This window comes from Propithecus coquereli, unplaced genomic scaffold, assembly GCF_000956105.1.
Source record: "Propithecus coquereli isolate 6110/MARCELLA unplaced genomic scaffold, Pcoq_1.0 Scaffold10, whole genome shotgun sequence".
NCBI classification, from domain to species: Eukaryota; Metazoa; Chordata; class Mammalia; order Primates; family Indriidae; genus Propithecus; species Propithecus coquereli.
This window is the reverse complement of record NW_012133858.1, coordinates 8,525,413-8,551,022: the sequence shown is the minus strand read 5'-3', so window position 1 is coordinate 8,551,022 and position 25,610 is coordinate 8,525,413. Positions and strand designations below refer to the sequence as shown.

General features: G+C 32.9%; 1 protein-coding gene across 7 annotated transcripts in view; it reads left to right on the top strand.

The window, feature by feature from the left end:
- Window positions 1–25,610, top strand: part of DLG1 (discs, large homolog 1 (Drosophila)) — a 277,439-nt gene that overhangs the window by 117,364 nt on the left and 134,465 nt on the right. For 4 of the 7 annotated variants that reach the window (XM_012641549.1, XM_012641542.1, XM_012641534.1 and 1 more), the window contains 2 exons: window positions 10,616–10,711; window positions 24,374–24,427. In XM_012641549.1, the coding sequence (XP_012497003.1) occupies window positions 10,616–10,711; window positions 24,374–24,427 (150 nt within the window). The remainder of the gene's footprint in view (window positions 1–10,615; window positions 10,712–24,373; window positions 24,428–25,610) is intronic. The other 3 variants (XM_012641583.1, XM_012641575.1, XM_012641557.1) reach the window with 1 other exon arrangement.

The following is a 25,610-nucleotide window of genomic DNA, read 5'->3' as shown; positions in this document are numbered from 1 at the left end:
TCGAACTCCTGAGCTCAAACAATCCGCCCACCTCGGCCTCCCAAAGAGCTAGGATTACAGGCGTGAACCACCGCGCCCGGCAACACAGGTTTTAAATATGAACTCTCGTTGAGAAGATTCATTTTCTAATGCAATTTGAAAAGAAAATAGATGAAAATCTTTTAAGCGAATGTACTTGATTAAGACATGTTTATTTTGACACAGGATATTATTAGATAATTTGTTATTACTAGATAGAGAATGACATGAAACTGGCAATTTTTTGGCATTTTTACATTTTCAAACTTCTGAGGTCAAATTATAGAACATCTTGAACACCTTCTAATTGGTAGTGGCTGCCCAAGAACACAGGAAGAACCTTTTAGCGATGTCTGCTATGCATATATTTAATAGCATGAAAAAAGGGAGGGATGAGTGTACCAAATAATCTATTTCCTAAGTCATTTTATAGTGCTAATGAAATTTACCTCTTTTGGCAGTCATATAGCTTCATTCACCCGACAAGTATGTAAAATACTTCCTATGTGCACTTTTCTAGGTTCTGGGCATACAGGATTGAACAGAACAGAAATCCCTGCTCTTACAGATCTTATGTTAAAGTAGGGGAATAGAGGCCAGGTACGGTGGCTCACACCTGTAATCTGAGCAGTTTGGGAGGCTGAGGTGAGTGGATTGCTTGAGCCCAGAAGTTCAAGACCAGCCTGGGCAACATAGTGAGATGCTGCCTTTACAAAAAAATTTTCTTTTAATTAGCCCTTTGTGGTGATGTGCACCTGTAGTCCTAGCTACTTGGGAGGCTGAGCCAGAAGGATTCCTTGAGTCTAAGAGTTGGAGGTTGCAGTGAGCTGTGATGACACCACTGCACTCTAGCCTGGGCAGTAGAGTAAGACTTTGTTTCCAAAAAATAAAAAAATGTACAGGAAGACAGATAATAAATATAATTAGCTAGAATACAATCACACATCACTTAATGACAGCAATATGTTCTGGGAAATGCGTTAGGTGATTTTATCATCATGCGAACACCATAGAGTATATTTACACAAACCTAAATGGTACAGCCTACTACACACCTAAGCTATATGGTATAGCTATTGCTCCTAGGCCGCAAAACCTGTACAGCATGTTACTGTACTGAATACTGTAGGCAGTTGTTACACAATGATAAGTATTTGTGTATCTAATCATACCTAAACATAGAAAAGGTACAGTAAAATTACAGTATAAAAGATAGCATGATAAATACAGTAAAAAAAGTGGTACACCTATGTGGGGCACTTACCATGAATGGAGCTTACAAGACTGGAAGTTGCTCTGGGTGAGTCATTGAGTGAGTGGTGAGTGAATGCGAAGGCCTAGGACACCACTGTACACTACTGTAGACCTTATAAACACTGTACACTTAGCTATACTAAATGTATAAAAATTTCTTCGATAATAAATTAACCTCAGTTTACTATAACTTTTTTACTTTATAAACTTTTAAATTTTTAACTTTTTGATTCTTCTGTAATAACATTTAGCTTAAAACACAAAAGCATTTTGCAGCTATACAAAATCATTTTCTTTCTTTATATCCTTATTATATAAGCTTTTTTCTATTTTTAAAACTTGTTAAAAACTTTTTGCCAAAAACAAAGAAACAAGCACACATTTGCCTAGGCCTACATAGGGTCAGGATCATCAATATCACTGTCTTTCTACCTCCATATCTTATCCCACTAGAAGGTCTTCAGGGTCGATAACATGTGTGGGCTGGCTGTCATCTCCTATGATAACAATGCCTTCTGCAGGAATACCTCCCGAAGAACTGACCTGCAGAACTGGCCTGAGTCTGTTTTACCGTTAACTTTTTTTTTTATAAGTAGGAGTACACCCTAATGAGAACAATTATAGTATAGTAAACACACAAATCAGTAACATAGCTTATTATTGTTATCAAGTATTATGTACTGTACATAACAGTATGTGCTATATTTTTATACAACTGGCAACTCAGTAGGTTTGTTTATACCAGCCTTTCCACGACCACGTGAGTAATGTGTTAACTGTGACTTATAACAGCTACCAATGTCATTAGATGATAGGGATTTTTCAGCTCCATTATAATTTTTTGGGACCACCATCATACATGTAGTCCATTGTTGACTAAAATGTTGATATGCAGCACATGACTATATGTGGTATTCTGGAGGAAAGATAAAGCAAGAAGACAATAGGAAATGTGTATATTTTTGTGGAGAGAGTTTGATAGGATAACTAAGAGCGGCTTCAACATGAAGGTGATATTTGAGTAAAGCTGTGGCTGAATTATGTAGATATCTGGACAAGAGCATTCTAGGCAGAGGAATAGGAAATAAAAAGTCTCTGAGGATGTATAAGATATTTAGAGAGCAGCAGGGAGGTTAATATGCCTGAAACAGTGAGAGGGCAGGGGAATAGAAGACAGCTTTAGAGAGAGTTAACAGGGGCCTGAATCATTGGAACCTGTAGAAGAGTGAATAAATAGGGCAAATATGATTACTAGGAAACATTAAGGGCCCATTTTAGGTTAGTAGACATGAAGCTAGGGCTGCACATGTTTCTCTAGCCACATTATGATAAAAATCAGGTAAAAAAGCATATTGCAGTTGATACTTTCATCCCTATTAATTATGTAACCATGTCTTTAAATTTAAGTTTTAGGTCTCTTGTTTACTTTAAATTTTTAGTGGTTGGTTTATCCTTTCCTGGTACAAGACCATAATCTGAATAATGGTAGAATACTGTCTTTTCATAATGAAGGGATAAGAAACCTTAACTGAATATTATGAATCTTGCAAGTAGAAATAGATTCATGAACTAGATGATATGCCTGGGTACTGACAAATTTGTCCTCATGTTTTTATACTAGAATTAATTGCTAAATCTTTTTTCCTGTTTCCCCTTTGTTATTTTAAATTTAAAAATTTGTATTTTAATACACTTAAGTGATTTGTTTTAAAATGTATCTAATTTCATAGATGTTTGCTTCTGAGATAGTTATGACACAGATGTCTTATGAAACTGGTTTGAATAATGTGCTTTTTTTGTTGTTGTTGTTACTGCACCAGTGTATATTGACAGTACCTGTTTGCAGTGACAGGGCAAAAGGGCATTTGAATCAAATAAGATACAGATTTAAGCCATGAAAAACACCTTTTTCTGAAGGTACTGGATCCCGATTGAGTGCAGTGATTCCCAAGCAGAGTTTTCATAAATCTGCTGTGCTATGTTTTATCCTTCTATAAACATTCAAAAAGCTTGCAGTTTTTTCCTGGTTTCTCTCTTACTCTCAGATAGCTTCTTTGACATTTCATCAGAGAAACATGCCTCATTATAGCATAATACATCTTTAAACAAAGGACCAAAGAACTTGGATTAACAATATTAATTATGTTATACAAAACCAAAATAAGATCCTTATTAACCAACAGTAGCGCTCCATGTGGTTACTTTTCTTTGTCATCTAAGATATTGATACCAAAAGCTTTGCTAACTCATGTATTTCATTTTCCCTGAAAATATGGCATCAGTTTTCTTAGACTTTATTGAACCTTTGTGTATATTCTAAGCTTAGTTTACCCCATTCATGTAACATGTTAATGTAAAATATAAGCATTATCAGTTACCTGGTAGTATGGTTTCGCTTATCTTCTTTGGAGTTTCATCTTATGCTATGAAAATCATTTTAATAATTTAGTGAGAAAATATTTTTTAAATGTATTTAGGTAGCCTTGCAACTCTTTTAACCCTGGGACTAACTATGGTGTAAGAGATAATTTTTAGTGGCCATCGTGAATGTTACTTTTAACAGTCCTTCCTTACTCGTGACTTCCCATTAATCACCAAAATATACCATCTCTACATTCAAAATCTGTCTTGATTCAACTACTCATGTCCATTTTCACCATTACCACCATTCAGTTTAAGCCACTGGTCACCTCTCGGGTGGATTTTCATAGTAGCCTCCTAAATTGTCCCTTCTGTCTTTTCCTGTATCAATCAGGATTCATATCCATGCAATAAAAACCACTTTAGCTACTTTAAGCAGAAAGGGATTTAATAAAGGTAGTAGGCTCACTCAATATACATTTATTTTTGAATAAATGGAAGTGAGGAAGGGTGGTACATGGTCATAATGTAGATGTACAGTACATGTTATGTACATGACTGTACCTGCTGAGGCTTCTGACTACTTTTATGAAAATCTGCATTTTAATTGCTGGTTTCATAATTTCAAGATCTCAACTTCGTTGTAAAATACAATGTTATAGAGAAAATTAGTAAGAAGCTCTAAAAACAAATCAGTTTAAACATTTTGAGATAGATGTCAACTTGATACTGATTTTAAAAAGGTACTTTAAAAAATATGTATACTCTATCCAGTTATTTTACAGAAATGTACAATTTTCTGCAGTGTTCCTTGAGACAGTGTTAATATTATAGCCTCTGTTGTCATGGAAACAAGTCTCTAAAGGCAGCCTCAGAAGCTAATGATTCCATGGTATTGCTATGGATAGAAACAACTGAGACTGTTGCTAGTCACATGGTCAAGATTTAAAAACAACAACAACCAAAAAAAACCTTTTGAGCTGATGTTATTGAGTGATACAAATGGAGCAGAACAAGGATGATGGCATAGTAGTCATTGCCTAATTAATGAAATAGTTATATAAGACTTTTCAAATTTAAAATGCTGTGCTGAATTCCTTCTGTAATAACCCAAATATAATGGTTACTGTATATTGCTGCTTCATTATTTATATTAGAATCTTAAGTTTTACATTTTGCAATTTAGAATCTTATTACAGCTCTCTAGAATTTTACCATGTCCTCATTCCTGTGCTCAAAACATCCTCTTTTAATTTTACCCTATTATCACATCTAGTATCTATGCTGTTCCTCATCAGTCAACCTTCATTTGATTATTTGTTTAGAGCTATATTTTTAAGTAAACTAAATGAACTATTTTGTTGTTCTGTAATTCTTTGTTACCAGAATTGATTATCAGTTGTGGCTTGGAAATTGTGTGTTGATATGTCATTTGAAGACTTTCCCATCAGTATTTGCCTCCCTTAAGGAAGAGGCAGGGGCATATGTTCTTTTTAAAAGCACTTACTCAGTGCCCTAGAGAGTGTAGTGTGGGTTACAATAGTGTAAGTTATTTTAGGAATCTTTTAAAATGGTATTCAGATCTTTATCTAAAGATACATTCTAGAAGAGACTCAGAGACAAAAGGTTATAGTGGAGTTTAAATGTAACATTAAAGGATTTTTAGTTTATCACAAGGGGTTTTACAGAGCAACTGCCCAGTGGAAAAAAATTTGTGCTTGTAGCTTTGTCTTATTTTTATATAAAAGTGTATTATTAATCAGCTATTATCTTACCCTATTATTATTAAGACTGGAGACTATGAATAAGAAAATAAAATAACATATTACATTGTGACATTTTCAAACATTTTAAAAATAAAATTTTAGTGTTCTTATAAGAACAAAACAAAAGCAAAAAACAGCAACAAGGTACAAGGAAACTTTTAGAGGTGATGGGTATGTTTATTACCTTGATTGTGGTGATGACTTCATGGGTATGTGCATATGTGCAAACTCATCAAATTGTATACATTAAATATGTGCACTTTTTATTTCAGTTTTACCTCAGTAAAGCTGTTTTTATAGAATTGAAGTTAAGGAAATCTTTAGACTTTCATGACTTTGACACTTTTGATGACTACAACCAGTTATTTTGTAGCATATCACTCACTTTGGGTTTGTCTGATGTTTAATGATTAGATTCAGGTTATGTATCTTTGATAGGAATATGACAGAAATGGTATGCTTTCATTACACTCTATCAGATAGCACATGATTTCGATTTATCCCATTACTGGGATGTTAAATTTGATCACTTGATTAAGAGACTATCTCCTAGGTTTCTCCATTATAATTAAGAAGTGTTTTGAGGGGGGATACTTTTACATGTGTGTGCATCCATTCAAACATTCATCCGCTGGAATGGAAGTTCCACTCAACAGCAGCAGGAAGTTTTAACATCCATTGATGTTTCTTTAATGAATCAATACTATGATTGTTGCCAAATGATGATTTTGTAGTTCCATCATTCTAACATTTTTTAGTTGGCATTCAGTTGTAAGGAAATGCTGTCTCTTGTTTCCATTTATCTATTCACGTATTTGTTTATATCAGTATGGACTCTCAGATTCCTGTTTTATTCAGGGGGTTTATGCCATAGTTATCATTATTTATTGAGTTTCAGATTGTTCCCAGTCTGGCCAATGGCAGCCCTGCAAGCCAACTTCTATGTCCTTTGTCATACCCTCATTATTCTTTGAGCACTTCCTTATTTTCTGGCACAGCAAGATGTCTAGGCTCATATTGTACTTGCTAAGCTCTAGCGCTGGAATCAGCCATTTCTCCAAGGGCCCATGTTTTGTTTTTACTGGAGAATGAGTATTTAGAAATTAAGATCTTGGTGCTAGATATTTTCATGCTGTTGTGGTATTAACTGTTCCCACGTTCTCTCAATGGGCAGAGCTAGGGAATATATGTACATACACGCACACACACGTATTTATGGCTATTTCTGTGTGTGTGTGTGTGTGTGTGTGTGTACACATAAAACCACACGTTTATGCCAATACCTCCAATTTTAGTCTAACACCGTAGGTCTTATGCTAATTTTCTACCTTTCTGTATTTGTAACTTCCTTTTCTGACGTGAGGAACCTTATTCCTATTATCCTTTGTGTATTTATTTATTGGATCAAAATCCCCTGTATTTAAGCAATCTGCTACCAATATCTGCTGTCCAAATCGACACCCTCCTCACTCTGCTCAAGCTCCAACAGATTCCCCTTTTACCCTACTGATGCCCCCAAACCTACTGCTCCCTCATACATACTCTGTCTCACTTGGGTTCCAACAACACGTCAGGCTCTTGCCACTGCTCTGCCCATGTGGACACCTTCCTCACCCTGCCCAGGCTCCAACACCCTGTGCCAGGCTGCTGCCTCCCCTTTACTCCCTGCACACAGATACTCTCCTCACCCCGCTTGGGCTTCAACAACGTGCACTTTCCTGTTTAAGAAGTTATTGGTCTACACCAGGGTAATGATGATATTCTACCGTATTATCTTCTAGAAGCTTTATTTTGTTTACTTCTGTCAATTATGTGAGCAAACCATCTGGAATTGATTTTATGTATGGTTTAATGTGTAGGGATCAGTATTCATTTGATTTTTCATAAATCGATCCAGTTGATCCAGCAACAGTCTTTCAAAACCACCCTTTTCTCATACTTAATCATAAATTAGGAGTCAGAACTTATGGGTTTTCAGACATTTTTAAAAGGTCATATAAGTATTCCAATGAAAATTGGTTACCATTGTAATTAATTTTAATTTCATGGAATTCAGAATATTTTTTCTATAAGAACAATATATAAATGGTGATTGGAGTCCCAAGCCAAACCCACAGAGGCTTTATTCACAATGTCCTTTTTTTGAATTGTCGTAAAATATACATGACATAAAATTTACCATTTTAACCATCTTTAAATGTAGAATTCCATGGCATTAAGTACGTTTTACAATGTTGTGCAAATATTGCCACTCTATCTCCAGAACTTTTTCATCATCCCAACCTGGGAACTTAATTTGGACTGGGAACATTAGCGAGCAAGAGAGAGAGAATGCAAAATTCAATGGTTTAAAATCTCTTTCTACAGGACATAAGAAATCCAGGTTATAGGAGTACAGGAATTATTTTCTTAATTCCCTAAAGCTTAGACAACCTACCTTTTGTAACCTGAACCTCAGTTGTAAAAGGAAGGATTAAATTGGACCCTTAGCTTCTTCAACTCTAATATTCTTATAACATCATTGAAATTTGTAGTATCTTTTAGAACAATTAATGTGAAATACATTTTCAGTTTATTTTCTAGAGATTGCGATAGTAAAAGATAATTGTTTGTCTCTTAATATGCACAGCAGATGTCCTATCACTCACCCTGCATTTATAATATCATTCATTGTTGACAATTGGAAAAGTAGAATTCAAAATAAAGAAGCCAGGGGTAAAAAGCCACTCATAATCCTGCCTCCAGAGATTAACTTTTCAAACATTTCTATACTTTTTTTTTTTACTTGAATTTCATCTTTCCTTTGTTACTTAATGTTATGTCATAAGCAATACCCCGTGACTTATAAACTGTTCTCACAGATAATTTTTAATTGCTACATAATATTTGACATTATGTAATTATCATTTATTTAACCATTCTGACATATTTGGACATTGAGAATATTCCACAATTCCCCAAATATAAACAATATTCAAGAGAATACCTTATATGAGTATTAAAACATTGAATTTTTAAATTATTTCCCTAGGGTAGATTTTCAGAATTACTAAGTCAGAGTTCAGACATTTTTAAAGCTCTAGATATTTATTACCAAATTGCTTTTCCTAAAATATGTATGAATTTATGTATCCAGCAGGAATGTGAGAGGACATGTTATCGTGCATTTCAAAAAAGTTTTTTGAAATTTTTTTATTGTGGTAAAATATGTATAACAAAACTTACCATTTAAGTAGAATCAAATTTGTTCATTTGTATCTGGTAATTTTATTTAGCGTAATGTTTTCAAGGTTCATCCAGCTTCTATCCTGTATCAGAATTTCATTCTTCTTTTAGGCTGAACATCCATTGTATGTATATACCACATTTTGTTTATCCATTCATCTGCTGATAGACACTTGATTTGTTTCCACTTTTGGCTATTGTGAATAATGCTTCATTGAAGATTGGCATACAATTATTTGAGTCCTTGTTTTCACTACTTTTGGGTATATATCTAGGAGTAGAATTGCTGGATCACATGCTAATTCTGGGACTTCACAGAGACTACCATTTTATATTCCCACCAGCAGTGCATGAGGGTTCCAGTTTCTCCACATTCTTACCACCAGTTGTTATGTTGTTGTTTTTTGTTTTGTTTTAATTATAGTATACCTTCCTAGTAGGTGTGAAGTGATATTATAGCTTTGATTTGCATTTCCCTAATGACTAATGATGTTGAGCATCTTTTCATATGCTTATTGGCCAGTTGTATATCTTTGCAGAAATGTCTATTCAAGTCTTTAACCCATTTTTTTAATTAGGTTGTTGAGTTACTTTTTTGTTGTTGAGTTGTAGGAGTTCTTTAAATGTCAGAATATTAAACCATTATCAGATGTATGATTTGCAAATATGTCCTCCCATTCTATAGGTTGTATTTTCACTTTCTTAACAATACCCGTTGGTACACAAAAGGTTTTAATTCTGATGAAATCTAATTGATTTTTTTTTTTGTCACTTACATGTTTGGTAACATAACTAAGAATCCATTGCCAAACACAAGGTGAATGAAAATTTACCCATATGTTTTCTTCTGAGAGTTTTATCGTTTTAGATCCTATATTTAGATTGTTAATCTATTGTGAGTTAATTTTTATATGTGATGTGAGGTAGGGGTCCAGCTGTATTCTTTTGAATGTGGATATCCTGTTGTCTCAGCACCGTTGTTGAAGAGACTCCATACATTTTTAATAAATCTTGATTGACTAATTTGACAGGCAAAGAAAAGGTCATCTTTGTCATTTTATTTTGCATTTATCAGTGATGATAAACATCGTTTAAAGTTTAGCAGTTTGTTTTTCCTGTTTTAAGTCTGTTAATGCACACTGTCCTCTCATCCACTTGATGTTAGTGTTTTTCTTACATGTATATGTCATTTGTATAGCAAATATTTATGGATTAATCTAGTTTAGGGATTAATCTTGGGTCTTGTTACAAAACACCTTTCCTGTGTTCCCGTTACATTTTTTTTTAAATAATTGAATCAATCTAAATAAACATTAACATTTATGTTTAATTACTTGAGCCAAGTAATTAAGCATAAGTACTGAACTTCTTAGTTTAAATTACAAGAATTCTCTCTACTTTTTTTTCATTTTTGCCAAATATGTCTGGCACATGGTAAACAATGAATGTTAGTTGAACTAATTACATACAGACTGAAGCGTGTTATTACTATTCTTGATAATAAAGGTTAATAGCACAGATTATTTAAAATGTCATAAATTCCATTTTGAGGTCCTTTGACTTTTATATCTGTGGATTTATAAACTCTCATTATCTGCCTGACGGCTAATAAAATTACTTTTGGTGGTTTGCTGCTTTCCTCTTTGCATTCAAATATGTAATGAATGCTAGAAAAATATTTTGCACTCTGTGAAGCAAGTGTCTTATCTCTTAGAGGAAGAGTATTATTAGTGATTTTCTTTTGTTATTTCCACTGAAACATGTAAAGAGTATTTTAACTATAGAGACATTAAAATTATTATTGGAGGTATAATTATTTCTAAAATAATTTCTGCTGAGCATTTTCTCATTTAAATTACAATATATTAATATTTTACCTGTTTCTTAATTGTTTCTGAAAACTATAATTTATCTGTATGGCACAATTTTTTGTTATGTGTTCCCTTTTATTTTGGTGTTTTTCCTGATTTTTTGTCATTGATGATTTTTAGCCAACAGAAGCTGTTCCCTCTTCTCCCACTGTCCCTGTGATCCCTGTCCTGCCAGTCCCTGCTGAGAATACTGTCATCCTACCCACCATAACACAGGTTTTTATTAGTTTCTTTTCTTTATAAAAATTTCATTTGCTTTTAACGTTTTGTTTGTATTCTTTTAAAACTGTTTTAGCGGTTTTTTGTTAGATTTGGTAATTTACTTGGGGCTTCAATTGGTAATTTTAGGGAAGTATTTGAGATTTAATATAAAATGTGTTCAACATTTACCATTTTGTTAGGTTGTCTATGAAGTAGAACACATTCTAACCTCATCTTCATAATATTGAACCTCCTTAGATATACATGCCTTTTGTACTTATAAATCTTTTTAAAACAGTTTTTAAATATTTTTGCTTTGGGAAATTTTGGTTATTTTCTAAAGATAGTAAAAATCATTGTACTCCTGATATTGTACTGGCTGTATAATTTTATATAGTGCTTTCTTTCCCAGTATATATTTATCTTCTTTGAAAATATTCTTTCTTCAGTTATTAGCTAAAAATAATAGCCGATGTATCTGAAGTATGTGGGAGCTCTTTGTGTAATCTTCACAACTTTTCTGTATATCTAAAACCATTCAAAAATAAAATTTATTTTAAAAAATTATATGTAACAGTTTTTAAAAAGCCAAATATTAGAAAATCTGATAATTTTTTGTTTTCACAGTTTTTCTAGTCTCAAGAGGTGGTTTAATTGAGAAATTAACTGCCCTTCCAACAGTTATCCAAAGTCAAAATAATGGTAATATTATTAATATGATAATGATCTTTGGTGTGAAAGATCTCTATGTCATTTAAAGTGTAAATAAATGCATCCATAGATATTTTTACTGTTATTTATCTGTAGCAAAAAATCTAGGTAAACATATGTTTGCTGTATAAATGCAATTTCAAAATAAGGTCCATTGGGGAAAAATGAGATAGCAACTATAATTGTTCACATCTCAATGCCCTTTCCCTCTCCTAAAAAGTAGACATCAATAGGAACATTCATACAAAAGAGGATTCTAGGAGAAATTAAAATGACTTCATTATAATATTTCTATAATAAGACTGAATTGTAGCAATTATAATACTATACGTCTATATAATCTTTAACCCTTTATGAAAATCATTAAAAATTAAGTCATTATAAAACCACCAAGAATTGAATGGATAAATCCAAATGGATATTCTGTTTATACTTCAGAGAAGAAATTGAATTTATATGTAAAATGTAATTCTGAGCAGCTAAGGGTTATTGTATTAATAGCATCGTAATGATGTAACATCTTTCCAAGTATATAAAGTTTATTGGTATCATTTTTTAAAAGTAGAACTGAAAGTTTATTTTACTTGTCACTTCCGTCCACCTTTTGGTGTTAAAATAGTTTTCCGGATCCTTTGAGATTTTGAACCATTCTCTGTTCTTATATTCAGTTGGAAGCCTGCCTTTTCCTGCTCAGAATTCTCTCATTTATTTACTCTAAGTGTTCCTAACTTAACATTCCCACTACACCTGGAAATTGTTGATACATTGCATAGCCTTGTAGTTAAAAATACAGGTTTTAGAGTCAGATTGACCTGGGTTGGAATTCCAGTCCTACCACTTACTAGCTATGTAACTTTGAGCAGTTTACTTAACCACACTGAGCATGTTTTTACTCATCTGTAATACTGAAGGTGAATAGTAGTACTAACTTGAGGTGTTTTTACAGTGATTGAGAGGATAATTAATGCATGTGAAGTACACAACATAGCAGCTGACACATAATCTTAGATGTTCATGTTATTAGTGTTATCTCATATTTCTTTGAGACAATAAACTAAAGAATAAGTTTTTTAAAATATGAAGATATATACACAAGAAAAAGACATATTTGTTCTGCCTAGTGTCACTTTAGGTTTTAAATACACTATAAATGTCAATGCAGGATACTTTAACAGTTTATGTTGTATTATATGAGAAGCCAATACTGTGCCTCATTTTCCGGAATAAGTGTATTCCTAATTAATCAATATAACATGTATATTATAAAATTAATATAATGGATTAAAATGTTTTTCTCCAAGTAAATTTGGAAAACCATACTTAACATATAACCCAATTTTAATCTTATAAGTGGATATGATTTTTCTTTTAAAGATCCACTACTTCACATTTAGACGTATCAGGATGTAATAGAAATAGAAGCAGAAAACAAAAGATTTAGGGTCTAGTCCTGCGTTTGTCACTCAAACAAGTTACTTACCCTCTCTGAGTTTTATAACCCCTTCATCTATTAAAATGGGGAGCAGGTAACATTACCCTATTTCAAAATGAGCTTGAGATCAGGCAAATTAGAAAGACAGATCAATTGATTGATATATATTAATAGATGATAATTTTTTTAAGTATATTATTTGTAGAACACTTTTATACTTTTCAGAGTACTTTTATGTTGATCGTGTCATTTGAGCTTTATGAAAGCCCCCTACAAGTAGGAGCTATCATATTTATTATACAGAGTGGTACAGAGAAATGGTACAAGAGAAATGGCTGCTCAAAGTTGCAGAAACAGCATAGACTTTATAGTCAGACCTGACTCCACTACTTCCTAGCCTCACCCATTTCTACATGTGTGATGGTGGGGAAATTATTCAACTTCTGAGAGCCTCAGTTTCTCCACATAGAACAGATGCTGGTTCTTCCAACTGGGGTGTAACTACTTAATCTCTGTGATACTGGCCTATTAAATCCAGAGGCTTTTTTCTGCCCAAGAGTAAATGCTGTACTTTAAACCTTTATTTCTACCAATTCTGAAGAGCTATCATTTAATTAAGGTATTGTTGAAATGCTTTATAGCTAATTTTGTGTGTGTGGAGGTCTTTTTTAATATTCAAATATATGCTTTGGAGTGGATTGGTTTTCATTCAATTTTTTGCAATTATTACATTCATACAGATGTTAAGAAGAATGTAACATGGCCTCTGTCCTTTAGGAATCTACTGTCCGTTTGTGCAAGAGACAAGTTTACAATTTCCACATAACGTGAGAGTAATTACATTAGAGGTATGTCCAGAGCAGAACATCCTATTGCCTCTGGACCTTTTATTTTTTAATTGTTTTTGTTTTTGTAGAGATCAGGTTTCACTCTGTTGCCCAGGCTGAAGTGCAGTGGCATGATCATAGCTTATTGTAACTTCCAACTCCTGTGCTCAAGTGATCTTCTTGCCTCAGCCTCCTGAGTAGCTAGGACTACAGATGTGCACTACTGTGCCTGGCAAGTTTTTTAAAAATTTTTCTGTGGAGATCAAGTCTCGCTGTTGCCCAGGCTGGTCTCAAACTCGAGGCCTCAAGCATTGCTCCTGCCTCAGCCTCCCAAAGCGCAGGGATTACAGGCGTGGGCCACCTCAGTAGGCCCAGACCTTTTAAATTTTACAGAACATCTGAATGTTGGGTTGTAAATGATTGGATCATTAGTGTAATCTAACACATGATTCGATGTATTGTTATTTTATAGGTAATCTTAAATATAATAGCATACTTTGGATTATATAAGTGAACCATTAAAATTAAAATTACACACTAACAGCTGACTGCAATTCCCATATTCTGTTTGATTTTGGAGAGTTCTTTTATTTCAGACTTTAAGAAAGTTGCAAGAGTAGTGCTGAGAAATGTCATATGCTGTTACCCAGATCGCCCACATCTGCTTTGTCAGATTTTTCTTCCTACGTGTTTATATTATTATTTTTTGTGAACCATTTAGAAGTTGCAGATTCATGCCACTTTGCCTCTAAATACTAATATTTTATAATACTAAATACTTTTTTCTAAGAACATGAATATTACCATAGTACAATGGGTAGAATTGGGAAATTAACATTAATATAATACTATTATCTAATCTACAGACCTTAATTCTATTCTACCAATTGCCCCAATAATGTGCTTTATAGAAGGAAAAAAAAAAAAAAACCAGATCAGGTCCTTTGGCTAGTCCACGCATTGCGTTTAGTTTTCATGACACTGTAGCCTCCTTTAATATGAAATTAATGCCACAATCTGTCTTCTATCATGAGTATGACAAAAAAGAGAACAAGCTACTTAATCTGTAGCATATCCTTAAATTCCTATGTGATGCATTTTTATAATAAGATTGAGGTTAAATATTTTTTACCAACTTTTTTTATTGTGGTAAAATCCATATAACTTAAAATTTACTATTTTAACCATTTTTAAATTTTCATTAAGTTGTATTAAGTGTGTTTATATTGTTGGGCAGCCATTACTATCATCTATCTCCAGAAGTCTTTTTATCTTGCAAAACTGAAACTCTATACCCATTATACAGTAACTTCTCATTTCCTCCTCCCCCCCAGCTCTTGACATCTACAGTTCTATTTTCTGGTTCTCTGATTTTGACTACTCTAAGGACCTCATATAAGTAGAATCATACAGTATTTGTCTTTTTGTGGCTGGCTTATTCCACTTAGTATTATGTCTTCATGTAGCCTATGTCAGATTTTCCTTCCTTTTAAAAGCTGAATAATGTACCACTGTGTGTGTGTTTGTGTATAAATATGCTACATTTTCCATATCCATTCATCCATCAATGGATACTTGGATTGCTTCCACATTGTAGCTATTATGAATAATGCTGTTGTGAACATGGTTGTAAAAATAACTCTTCAAGACATGGCTCTCAGTTCTTTGTGGTTTATACCCAGAAGTGGAATTATTTGATCATATGGTAATTCTGGTTTTTAATTTTCTTTTTAGGAACCACCATATTGTTTTCTACAGTGGTTGTACTATTTTAGATTCCCACCAGAGTGCTCAAGGGTTCCAATTTCTCCATATCCTCACCAACACTTTTGTTATTTTCTGTTTTATTAATTGTAGCCAGACAAATGGATACGAAATGGTATCTCATTGTAGTTTTGATTTGCATTTTCCCAGTGATTCCTGATGTTGAGCATATTTTCATGTGCTTTTGGCCATTTATATATGTTCTTTGGAAAAATGTCTGTGAAAGTTCTTTGCCCATTTTTGAATTGGGTTATTTGGTTTTGTTGTTGAGTTTTAGGAATTCTCTATATATTCTGGATCTCAAACTCTTAACAGAGATAAGATTTGCAAATATTTTCCCTCATTCTGTAGATTGCCTTTTTATTCTGTTGATTGTATCTTTTGAAGCACAAATTCGTTAATTTTCATGAAGTCCAGTTTGACTGTTTTTTCTTTTATTATCTGTGCCTTTGTGTCATATCCAAAAATCGTTGTCAAATCCAGTATCTTGAAGCTTTTACCCTGTGTTTTGTTCTAAGAGTCTTATAGGTCTTACATTTAGGTCATAGATCCATTTTCAGGTGATTTTTGTGTATAGTGTTTATTTCTAGACTCTGTTCCAACAGTATGTATGTCTTTCTTTATGCCAGTATCACACTGTTTTGATTACTGTAACTTTGTAGTAAATTTTGAGACCAGAAATTGTGAGTCCTCCAGCTTTGTTCTTTTTCAGGATTGTTTTGCCTGTTCGGAGTTCTGTGAGATACCTAATGAATTTTAGGATGGATTTTTTTGTTTCTTTAACACCATTGGGATTTTGAAAGAAATTGCATTAAATCTCTAGATTGCTTTGGATAATATTTGACAATTTGATAATATTAAGTCTTCGAATCCATGAACATAATCTCTTCCTGTTTGTGTCTCCTTAATATTTTTATTGCTGCATAATAGATGTACATAGTTTCAGGGTACATGTGATAATTTAATACATTCATAAAATTTGTAAAGATCAAATCAGTGTACTTGGAATATCCATCATCTTAAATATTCTTTATGTTACAACCTTTTGAATTCTTCTCTTCTAGCTGTTTTGAAATATACAATAAATTATTATAAACTATAGTCACCCTACTGATCTAACACTAGGTCTTATTTCTTTTGTTACACCAAATATTTCTACCCATTAATTAAATTATCTTTATTGCCCATACATCTTTCCTGGCCTCTGGTAACGACCAATCTACTATCTTCATCAGATCTAGTTTTTTAGCTCCCACATATATGAGTGACAGCATTTGATATTTGTCTTTCTGTGCTCAGCTTATTACATTTATTTCATTTAACATAATGACCTCCAGTTCCATCCATGTTGCTGCAAATGACAGGATTTCATTCTTTTTATGGCTGATTAATATTTCATTATGTATATATACCACATTTTCTTTATCCATTCATCCATCATTGGGTACATAGTTTGATTCCATATTTCAGCTATTGCAAATAGTGCTACAAATAAACATGGGAGTACAGATGTCTTTTCCATATATTGGTTTTCTTTCTTTTGCATATATATTCAGTAGTGGAATTGCTATTTTTAGTTTTTTGAGGAACCTCCATACTATTCTCCATAGTGGCTGTACTAATTTAAATTCCCATCAGCAGCATAAGAGTGTTCCCCTTTCTCCAAATTCTTGCCAGCATTCCTTTTTGCCTTATTGGTAAAAGCCATTTTAACTGGGGTGAAAAGATATCTCATTGTAGTTTTGATTTGCATTTCTCTGATTATTAGTGATGTTGAGCATTTTTTCACGTACCTGTTGACCATTTGTATCTCTTCTTTTGAGAAATGTCTATTCAGATTTTTTTTGAAATTTTTAATCAGATTACTTTTTTAATTGCTGTTGAGTTGTTGAGCTCCTTATACATTCTGGTTATCAGTCCCTTGTAAGATGGGTAGTTTGCAAATATTTTAACTCTCATTCTGTGGGTTGTCTCTTCACTTTGTTGATTGTTTCCTTGGTGATACAGAAGCTTTTTAGCTTGATATAATCCCATTTGTCCTGGAGCATTTCCCCAAAGTTTTCTTCTAGTTCTTTCATAGTTTCAGGTCTTAGATTTAAGTCTTCAATTCATTTTCATTTGATTTTTGTGTGAGAGATAGGGGTCCATTTTCATTCTTCCACATGTGGTTATCCAGTTTTCCTAGCACCATTTATTGAAAAGACTCCTTTCTCTGTTGTATGTTCTTGTCACCTTTGCTGAAGATGAGTTGGCTGTAATTGTGTAGATTTATAACTGGGTTCTCCATTCTGTTCCATTCGTCTGTGTGTCTTTTTTTCTGTCAGTATTATGCTGATTTGGTTACTGTAGCTTTGGAGTAAATTTTGAAGTCTGGTAGTATGATGCCTTCAGCTTTGTTCTTTGTGCTCAGGATTGCTTTGACTATTTATGATTGTTATGTCCTCTTGCTGAATTGACCCCCATTTATCATTACGTAATGATGTTCTTTGTCTCCTTTTACAGTCTTTGATTTGTACTCTGTTTTATCTGTTGTAATTAAAGCTATTCCTGCTCGTTTATGGTTTCCAGGTACATGGAATATCATTTTCCACTCTTTCACTTTCAGTCTTTGTCTTTATATGCCTTGGGGTAGTCTTATTTGGGTCTCATCTGTTTGATGTTCTCAGATGTGGAAGTCCAGTTCTCTTATCATTTGCTCAGTTTTTTCACTTCTATGTGGCCCCCAAAACTGTCTCATCTTCATGTTTGAGTTCTGGGATATTTCTGGTGATAATTTCAGCACTTTATATATGTTTTTGGTTTCTTGGGGTGGAGGGATTGGGATTAAAACCAGCTTGTTTCTGTGCCACCATTTTAGAACCAGAAGTCTTCATGTGTCTTCTTAATTTCTTTCAGAAATGTATTGTAGTTTTCATTGTGCAAGTCTTACCTCCTTCATTAAGTTAATTCCTAAATATTTTGTACTTTCTGATATTATCATAAATGGAATTATTTTCTTAATTTCCTTTTTAGATTGTTCAATGTTAAAAGATGCAACTGATTTTTGCATGTTAACTTTGTATCCTGCTACTTTTCTGTATTCATTTGTTAATTCTAACAGTATTTTTGTTAGGGTTTTCTACATACAAGGTCATAGCATTTGTGAACGGACAATTTCGATTTTTCACTTCCAATTTGGATGTCTTTTATTTCTTTTCCTTGCCCAATTGCTTTGGCTACAACTTTAACTATTCAATTAGTGTTATGTTGAATACAAATGGAGAAAGCGGATACCCTTGCCTTTTTCCTAATCTTAGAGAAAAAGCTTTCAGTCTTTCACCATTGAGTATGATGTTTACTGTGGGCATTATATATATGATTTTTATTATGTTGACATAATTTCCTTCTATTCCTAGTTTGTTGAGTGTTTTAATCCTGAAAATGTGTTACATTTCATCAGATGCTTTTTGTGCATCAAGTGAGATGATCACATGGTTTTCTTCATTTATTCTGTTAATATGTGGTACATTACATTGATCAATTTGTATATGTTGAACCATCCTCATATTCCACGAATAAATCCCACATAGTCACGGTGTATCAACCTTGTGATAGGAGGTCTGTCCAGAAAGTATCCAACCATGTAACATGAAAAGTAGAGACATTTATTGAAGAAGATACAAGAAATACTTTGCATAGAACAGTGATGCCTCAGTCTTCTTCAAAGTAGGCACCTTGGTAACTCACACAGTTTTCCCAGCTTCTCTTAACCTAACCCATACACATTCAACATTCTCAGGTGTTTTGATTATTGTAGACCTTCCAGAATGTAGATCACTTTCAAAAGATTCTCAACCATCTTTAAAGTGTTTGTGCCACACTTTTATTTGTTCTGCACTTGTTGCATCATCTCTGAAGCCTTCTGAATCATCATCTGAATAGTTTCCATGGAGGAATGTTCAAACTTAATGCAAAATTTGATGCAGTTTTGTTGCTCTACTCTCTCAGTCATCTTGAACATGACGGCCACACAATACACATGCTTACTCAACGACGTCTAGCACCCCACTGACTAGTATGGTGAATTCATCATTGTTCACACATGCGCATTACAGTCCACTCTCCTTGGCTGCCAGGTTAAATTAATGTCACGCAAAACATTCTCGTTATATTAATAATGGCTGGATACTTTCTGGACAGACCTCATGCTGCTGATGTCAGTTGCTAGTATTTTGTTGGGGATTTTTCCATTAATATTCATAAAGCATATTGGTCTATAGTTTTCTTTCCTTGTAGTATCTTTGGCTGCTGGCCTCATAAAATGAGTTTGGAAGTATTCTTATCTCTTAATTTGTCTTTGAAAAGTTTGCAAAGGATTGGTGTTTGTTTTACTTCAAATGCTTGGTAGAATTCACCAGGGAAGGCTTCAGCTTAACTTCAGTAATACACAAAATCCTCTGCTCCTTTAACAGCTCTGTCCCTACCCCTTTTAGTTGCTGATGTCACACAATTACATCTTAATATGTTGTATGTTCAAAAACAGGAACTAGTAATTTTTTAATGTATTACATTCTTAAATTATGTAGAAGACAAAATGTGAGTTACAAACCAAAGTTAGTCATATTAGCTTTTAGATTAACAACTGTTTTTAGTTATTTACGAATATTGACTTTAATTATTTACTAATATTAACTTTTATAGTCAGAGTAGATCTGACTTATAGGCTGACTTTTTACAGTAATTTTTAAAAATGTGTTAGTCTCTTAAATCATGTAGAAAACCAAAAGTGGATTTGCACAACCATAGCTTTTATAATTATGTATTATGTTTTTATAATTACCAATTATGACATATTTACAATTACCTAATATGTATTTACCTTTCCTGAGATCTTTATTTCTTCGTAAAACTTTGAGTTACAGTGTGGTTTCCTTTCATTTCAACCTGTAGGACCTTTGGCACTTCTTTCAGGGCAGTTCTAGTGGTGACAAACTCTCTTAGGTTTTGTACATCTGAGAGTATCTTAATATTTTCCTCACTTTTGGTGGGCTGTTTTGATGGAAATAGGATTCTTAGTTCACAGTTTTTCTTCTTTTAGCTCTTTGAATATATCCACTCTCTGCCTTCTGGCCTCCAAAGTTTCTGATGAGAAATCTGCTGATAATTTTATTGAGACATTCTTCTATGTGATGAGTCACTTCTCTTGCTGCCTTCAAAAATCTCCCGCTTTTTTTGGCCTTTGACAGTTTTATTATAATGTATCTCAGTGTGAGTCTCTATGACTTCATCTTACTTGGAATTCATTGATCTTCTTGGGTGTTTATATTCATGTCTTTCATCAAATCTAGGAGGTTTTGGCATTGTTACTTCAAATAGTCTCTGCCCCTTTCTTTCTCGCTTCTCTCCATGGGACTTCCACAAGATGTAAGTTGGCGTTGCTATCTTTTTATAGATAAAGAAAGTGAGTTTCAGTAATAGTTGTGATTTACCTATAGTCAAATGTCACTGAATGGTAGTATGAGGTTAAGAGAGACCTAGACCAGGTCTTGAGATATACAGTGACACTTGAACCAGGTATATGGAAGGGTTTTTCTTCATTTGAAATATCTTTCACATAGATTCTTCCCAAGTCTTTTTATTATTGTTGTTGTTGTTTGATTTCTTCCTAAGCAAAATTGATAATTCCACATTACCCATTCTGCTACTCACTATCCTGGTTAAGGATCCCAAGGTCTTAAATTGGCCAGATTAGCTACTGTTTTTATTTTTGTGCCCTTTAGCTACCCAAAAGTACATATTTTCTGTGGCCAAATTTTATGCGTCTCTTCCTTCTGAAGTATAATAACTGATCCTTTAGCTTTGCTGCTAGAATAGGTTTTGGTCTGGTGCTAGGATATCATGTCTGAGTAATACATCATACCTTACAAGCCCATTCAAATTGTGCTACCCCATGCACTCCCATTCCTACTTCCACCAAATTGGAGAGCTATGGAGTACTAGTTTGGCAGATACCATGTCTGCATTTTGTAATATGAGAACTTAGAAAATCTCAAGTTAGTAGGTAAGGGTGTCATTTATTCCAAGACAGATGTTTTAATTCTCCACCTACTAACACAATCATTCTTAGACATTTTTATCATTATTTTAGGTGGTTAAACTTTTGACAGTTATATCATTATGCCTCTTGAGCTTCATTGCTTTCTATAGCCTCTTATTTTGGACTATTTTTTGTGATATATGTTTTTCAAATTGCTAGGATTGGCCAGGCACAGTGATCCACGCCTGTAATCCTAGCACTTTGGGAGGCTGAGTCAGAAGGATCACTTGAGGTCAGGAGTTAGAGACCGGCCTGAGCAAAAGCGAGACCCCGTCTCTACAAAAAATAGAAAAATTAACCAAGTGTGGTAGCATGTGCCTATAGTCCCAGACTGAGGTGAAAGGATCACTTGAGCCCAGGAGTTTGAGGTTGCAGTAAGCTATAATGATGTCACTACACCATAGACAGGGCAACAGAGTAAGACCTTGTCTCAAAAAAAAAAAAAATTGCTAGGTTTTTGTATCATCCTGACATTTTTTTAAAATTGAAATTCTCCAAGCGTGCAGACTTGGGGGGAAAGGGGGGCAAGGGCAACATACGTAACCTAAACATCTGTACCCCCATAATATGCTGAAATAAAAAAAAAAAAAGAAAAACTGTGAGAAAAAGATATCTTCCTACCATTGACACTTCAATAAATCAGTTTTTCGGGCAAAAAAATAATTGAAATTCTTGATTAATCCTTAATGTGAACATTCATGGTTTTTGTCCAATTTCAAGTTTTTTATTCCCAAGGTTTCCCTACAGGTATGATCATTTACTCATCTTAATTCTGAGATAATCTACAAATAAACTTATTGTACATATATTACTTATCTGGTGTCCTTTAAGTCAAAATTATAAATCATTTTTACTGGTCTTTGCATAGTCTTTGTTCTGCAGTGAATTTTAAATGTTAAAATAAGTTCTGTAGTTTGAATGCTAATATCTTAATTGCAACTTTAACCCATAGTATTTCACAACTGCCTTAGCTATTGACCTCTTATTAAACTGAGTACTTAATATGATTTTTTCCTTTACTTTTTATTATGCAAAGTTTCAACAGTACTCAAATGTAGCAAGAATAATGCAGTGAACTCCGTGTATATCCATCATGAGCTACAGCAGTCATCAGCCCACGTGTATTCTTATTTGAACCATAACCCCTCCTACTCCCAACCTCTCATTGTTTTATATTGAAATAAGCGTAACACCTTATATCATTTTGTTTATGTATATTTCAATATTAGCAAGACTTTTTAAATGATTATAATCAAAAGGTAACTTCTATACAATGATGAGTTGGTGCTGGTAAGCAGCTAACATTGTAATAATTATGATATAAATTATATTTTCATAAAAACTAACTTTTTCCACTGCATGTTTGATAATAACCAGGCAGAGGGAACCAAAAGGTTTCTTGCCATAATATTTGAAAAATGTAACTTCTTTCCTAACTTAAAATAGCCTTGTTCTTTCTCACCCCCCTCCTCTGTAATTGCTTAAGTAGAATAAGCAGCGAAGCTTATTAAGCAGTGAAGTTGTATCATTAATTTTTTTTAGTGAAGTGAAATATTACCAATTTGAGTAATCTCAATATGCCATTGAGAAATGAATAATTTCAAATACTTGTAAAATCTCTAATGTCTATAAGTTGAGTATCTTTGCTTAAATAACAATCTTACACATAGAATTTTTGTTTATTAGGTTGGTTTTCACTGAATTCTTCAAAGGTAGACTATTATATTCAATGGTATGGCTGAATATAAAGTACTGTAGTTAATGTTCTATTTATATATAACAAAACATTACCTACTTTTTTTTAACCTGCTGCTTTGTGTAACCCAAATGAGTACTATGTGATTTTTTAAACCATGAAACTGTGTTGTCTTTATCATATTATCATTTTGTCGTATGATGATCCAAATCTAGTACTTTGTTGAAAATAATGTATCATTTGAACTTTGAATATTCACCTTTATAAAAATGCCTCTACATTTAGAAGAAAATGGTGGTGTTATAATGTTTTCATATGGCTTTTATGTGTAATTGTTTAGTTAATTGGAGTAGAACTGTTAACGTTTATAAACATATCTCCTAAAGTTTGTTTAAAGGATAGTTATTCTCTGAAAACGTTGTTTTACTTGGTACTTTTATAATCTTAAACATGCAGAAGAAATAATTTGGAGGGGAATTACATCAGTTTTCTGATACAGTTTTCATTTGGTATTAATTGTGATTTATTTTTTAGTTTCATCTACATCATAGTATCTTTTAACCAGAAATCCACACTTTTTTAAATCCAAATTTAATTAGATGTATGTTATTCTACTTGTTTTTCTTGCTGTAAACCATTGTTATTCTGTGGGTGGTCTAGAATAACAGTGGAGAACAATAATCGAAGCTGAAAATAATCAGGGGCTTCTACATTAAGAGTATATTTCTAAGTTTCTAAAAGTTTGCAATCAAGTTCTTTCTGTGATGGACTTCTTTTTCATGTTCAAACACAGTTCACTGTGGGGAAGAATTTTTTTCCTGGATGATAAAATGATTGGAATCTTTAGGGGTCCTAATGATTTTTAAGCAACCTAGAAAGAATTGTTTGTTATACTAAAGAATATTTATGGATTTTTATTAGAAAGCTATAGTGAACTTCTTTGCAAATTTTAAGAAAATATGGTTGTTTTATTTCTCAAAAACTAACTGCTTACACCTAATTTTTTCCATTTGGTTCTGGAAACTAGATACATTGTTTAACATATTAAAAGCCCATATAAAATTATAACTTAAAAGTATCAAGTTTTTCATATGCTTCTAACGTTTGTGAACGTTAATATATTATGTGATTTACTTGTTAAGCTAACACATTTACAATTTTTTCTTTAAAGGCAAATCCTCCTCCAGTACTGGTCAACACAGATAGCTTGGAAACACCAACTTATGTAAGTTTCATTTCCTCCTCACATTTAAATAATTTTGCTTTTCCTGTTTGGTTTTTGATACAGATACAAAGATCATAGCGTTTTTCTCTCCAGTACATTTTACTTAAGATGTTCTATAACTATATACTATAGCTCTAATTGCTATAGTAGTAATTGTAGTAAATGAAGCATTACTGTCCTGTTGGGTTGCTTTCTTTTTTCCATACATACATAAAGCAGAAATTTTAAAATAAAAATTTATAGTTTTATTTTTAAGTTTTGATGACTAATTTTCACTAAAGGCTTTCTCTGATCAGTGGTCACTTACGCAACGCCATGTATTCAGAAAGTCACTTAGAAGTCTAATTCAGTGACTAGATTTTTAGTAACCAGGTTTGTATGTGTTCATATATTAAAATAATTGGTTATAACTTTCTAATCTTAAATTGATTAGTGCTTCTCTCTAAACTTACTTTGTTAAGAAGCCCTCTTTCTCTTGAAGATAAACAGCCAGAACAACAGAATCTGATCTAACATTTTTACTCCAAAGGAAAAATACCTTTGGAGATGTAGAAGTAGTACTCATTCATTAAATAGAAGTAGTACCAGTATATTTTTTTTTTTTATTCAAATGGTGCATAGTTTTACGGACTGTAAAAATCCTTTTCTCCCCTATTTGAACGATAATTGATTTTCACTTAGTACTTTAAAACATTTTATTTGGCTTTATATTCTGTTTGTATTTATATGAATATGGGTATTTCAGATATTTGGGGATTTTTGAAAAACTTCAGATAATAAGACTTACTACCAAACCAAAAAAGCTATTCTACCCTTTTTTCAGATTCTTCATTTTATTCGATGTTATCTTTCACACTGATGTAGAATACTTAGTCAAGCAGCATTTGTACTTTTGTTGGTATATTTTTCACATACTTTTATTTCTCCCTTGCTTGTTCTCTTTGTTGAAGTATGTTTTCGATAGTGGAATAGTCAGTGATTAAATGGTTTTATTTTAACACTCTTTCAGCTGAAAGGTTAACATTAACATATAAGAACTAACAGAAAATGATAATATTGACAAAGAAAATAAATGCACATGCATTTTAAGGGAAATGTCTACAAATTGAAAGCAAGATTAACATACCAAGCAACAAACTTAAAGTAAAAAGAAAAGTTGTACAATTTCAAGTTTGTATAAGAT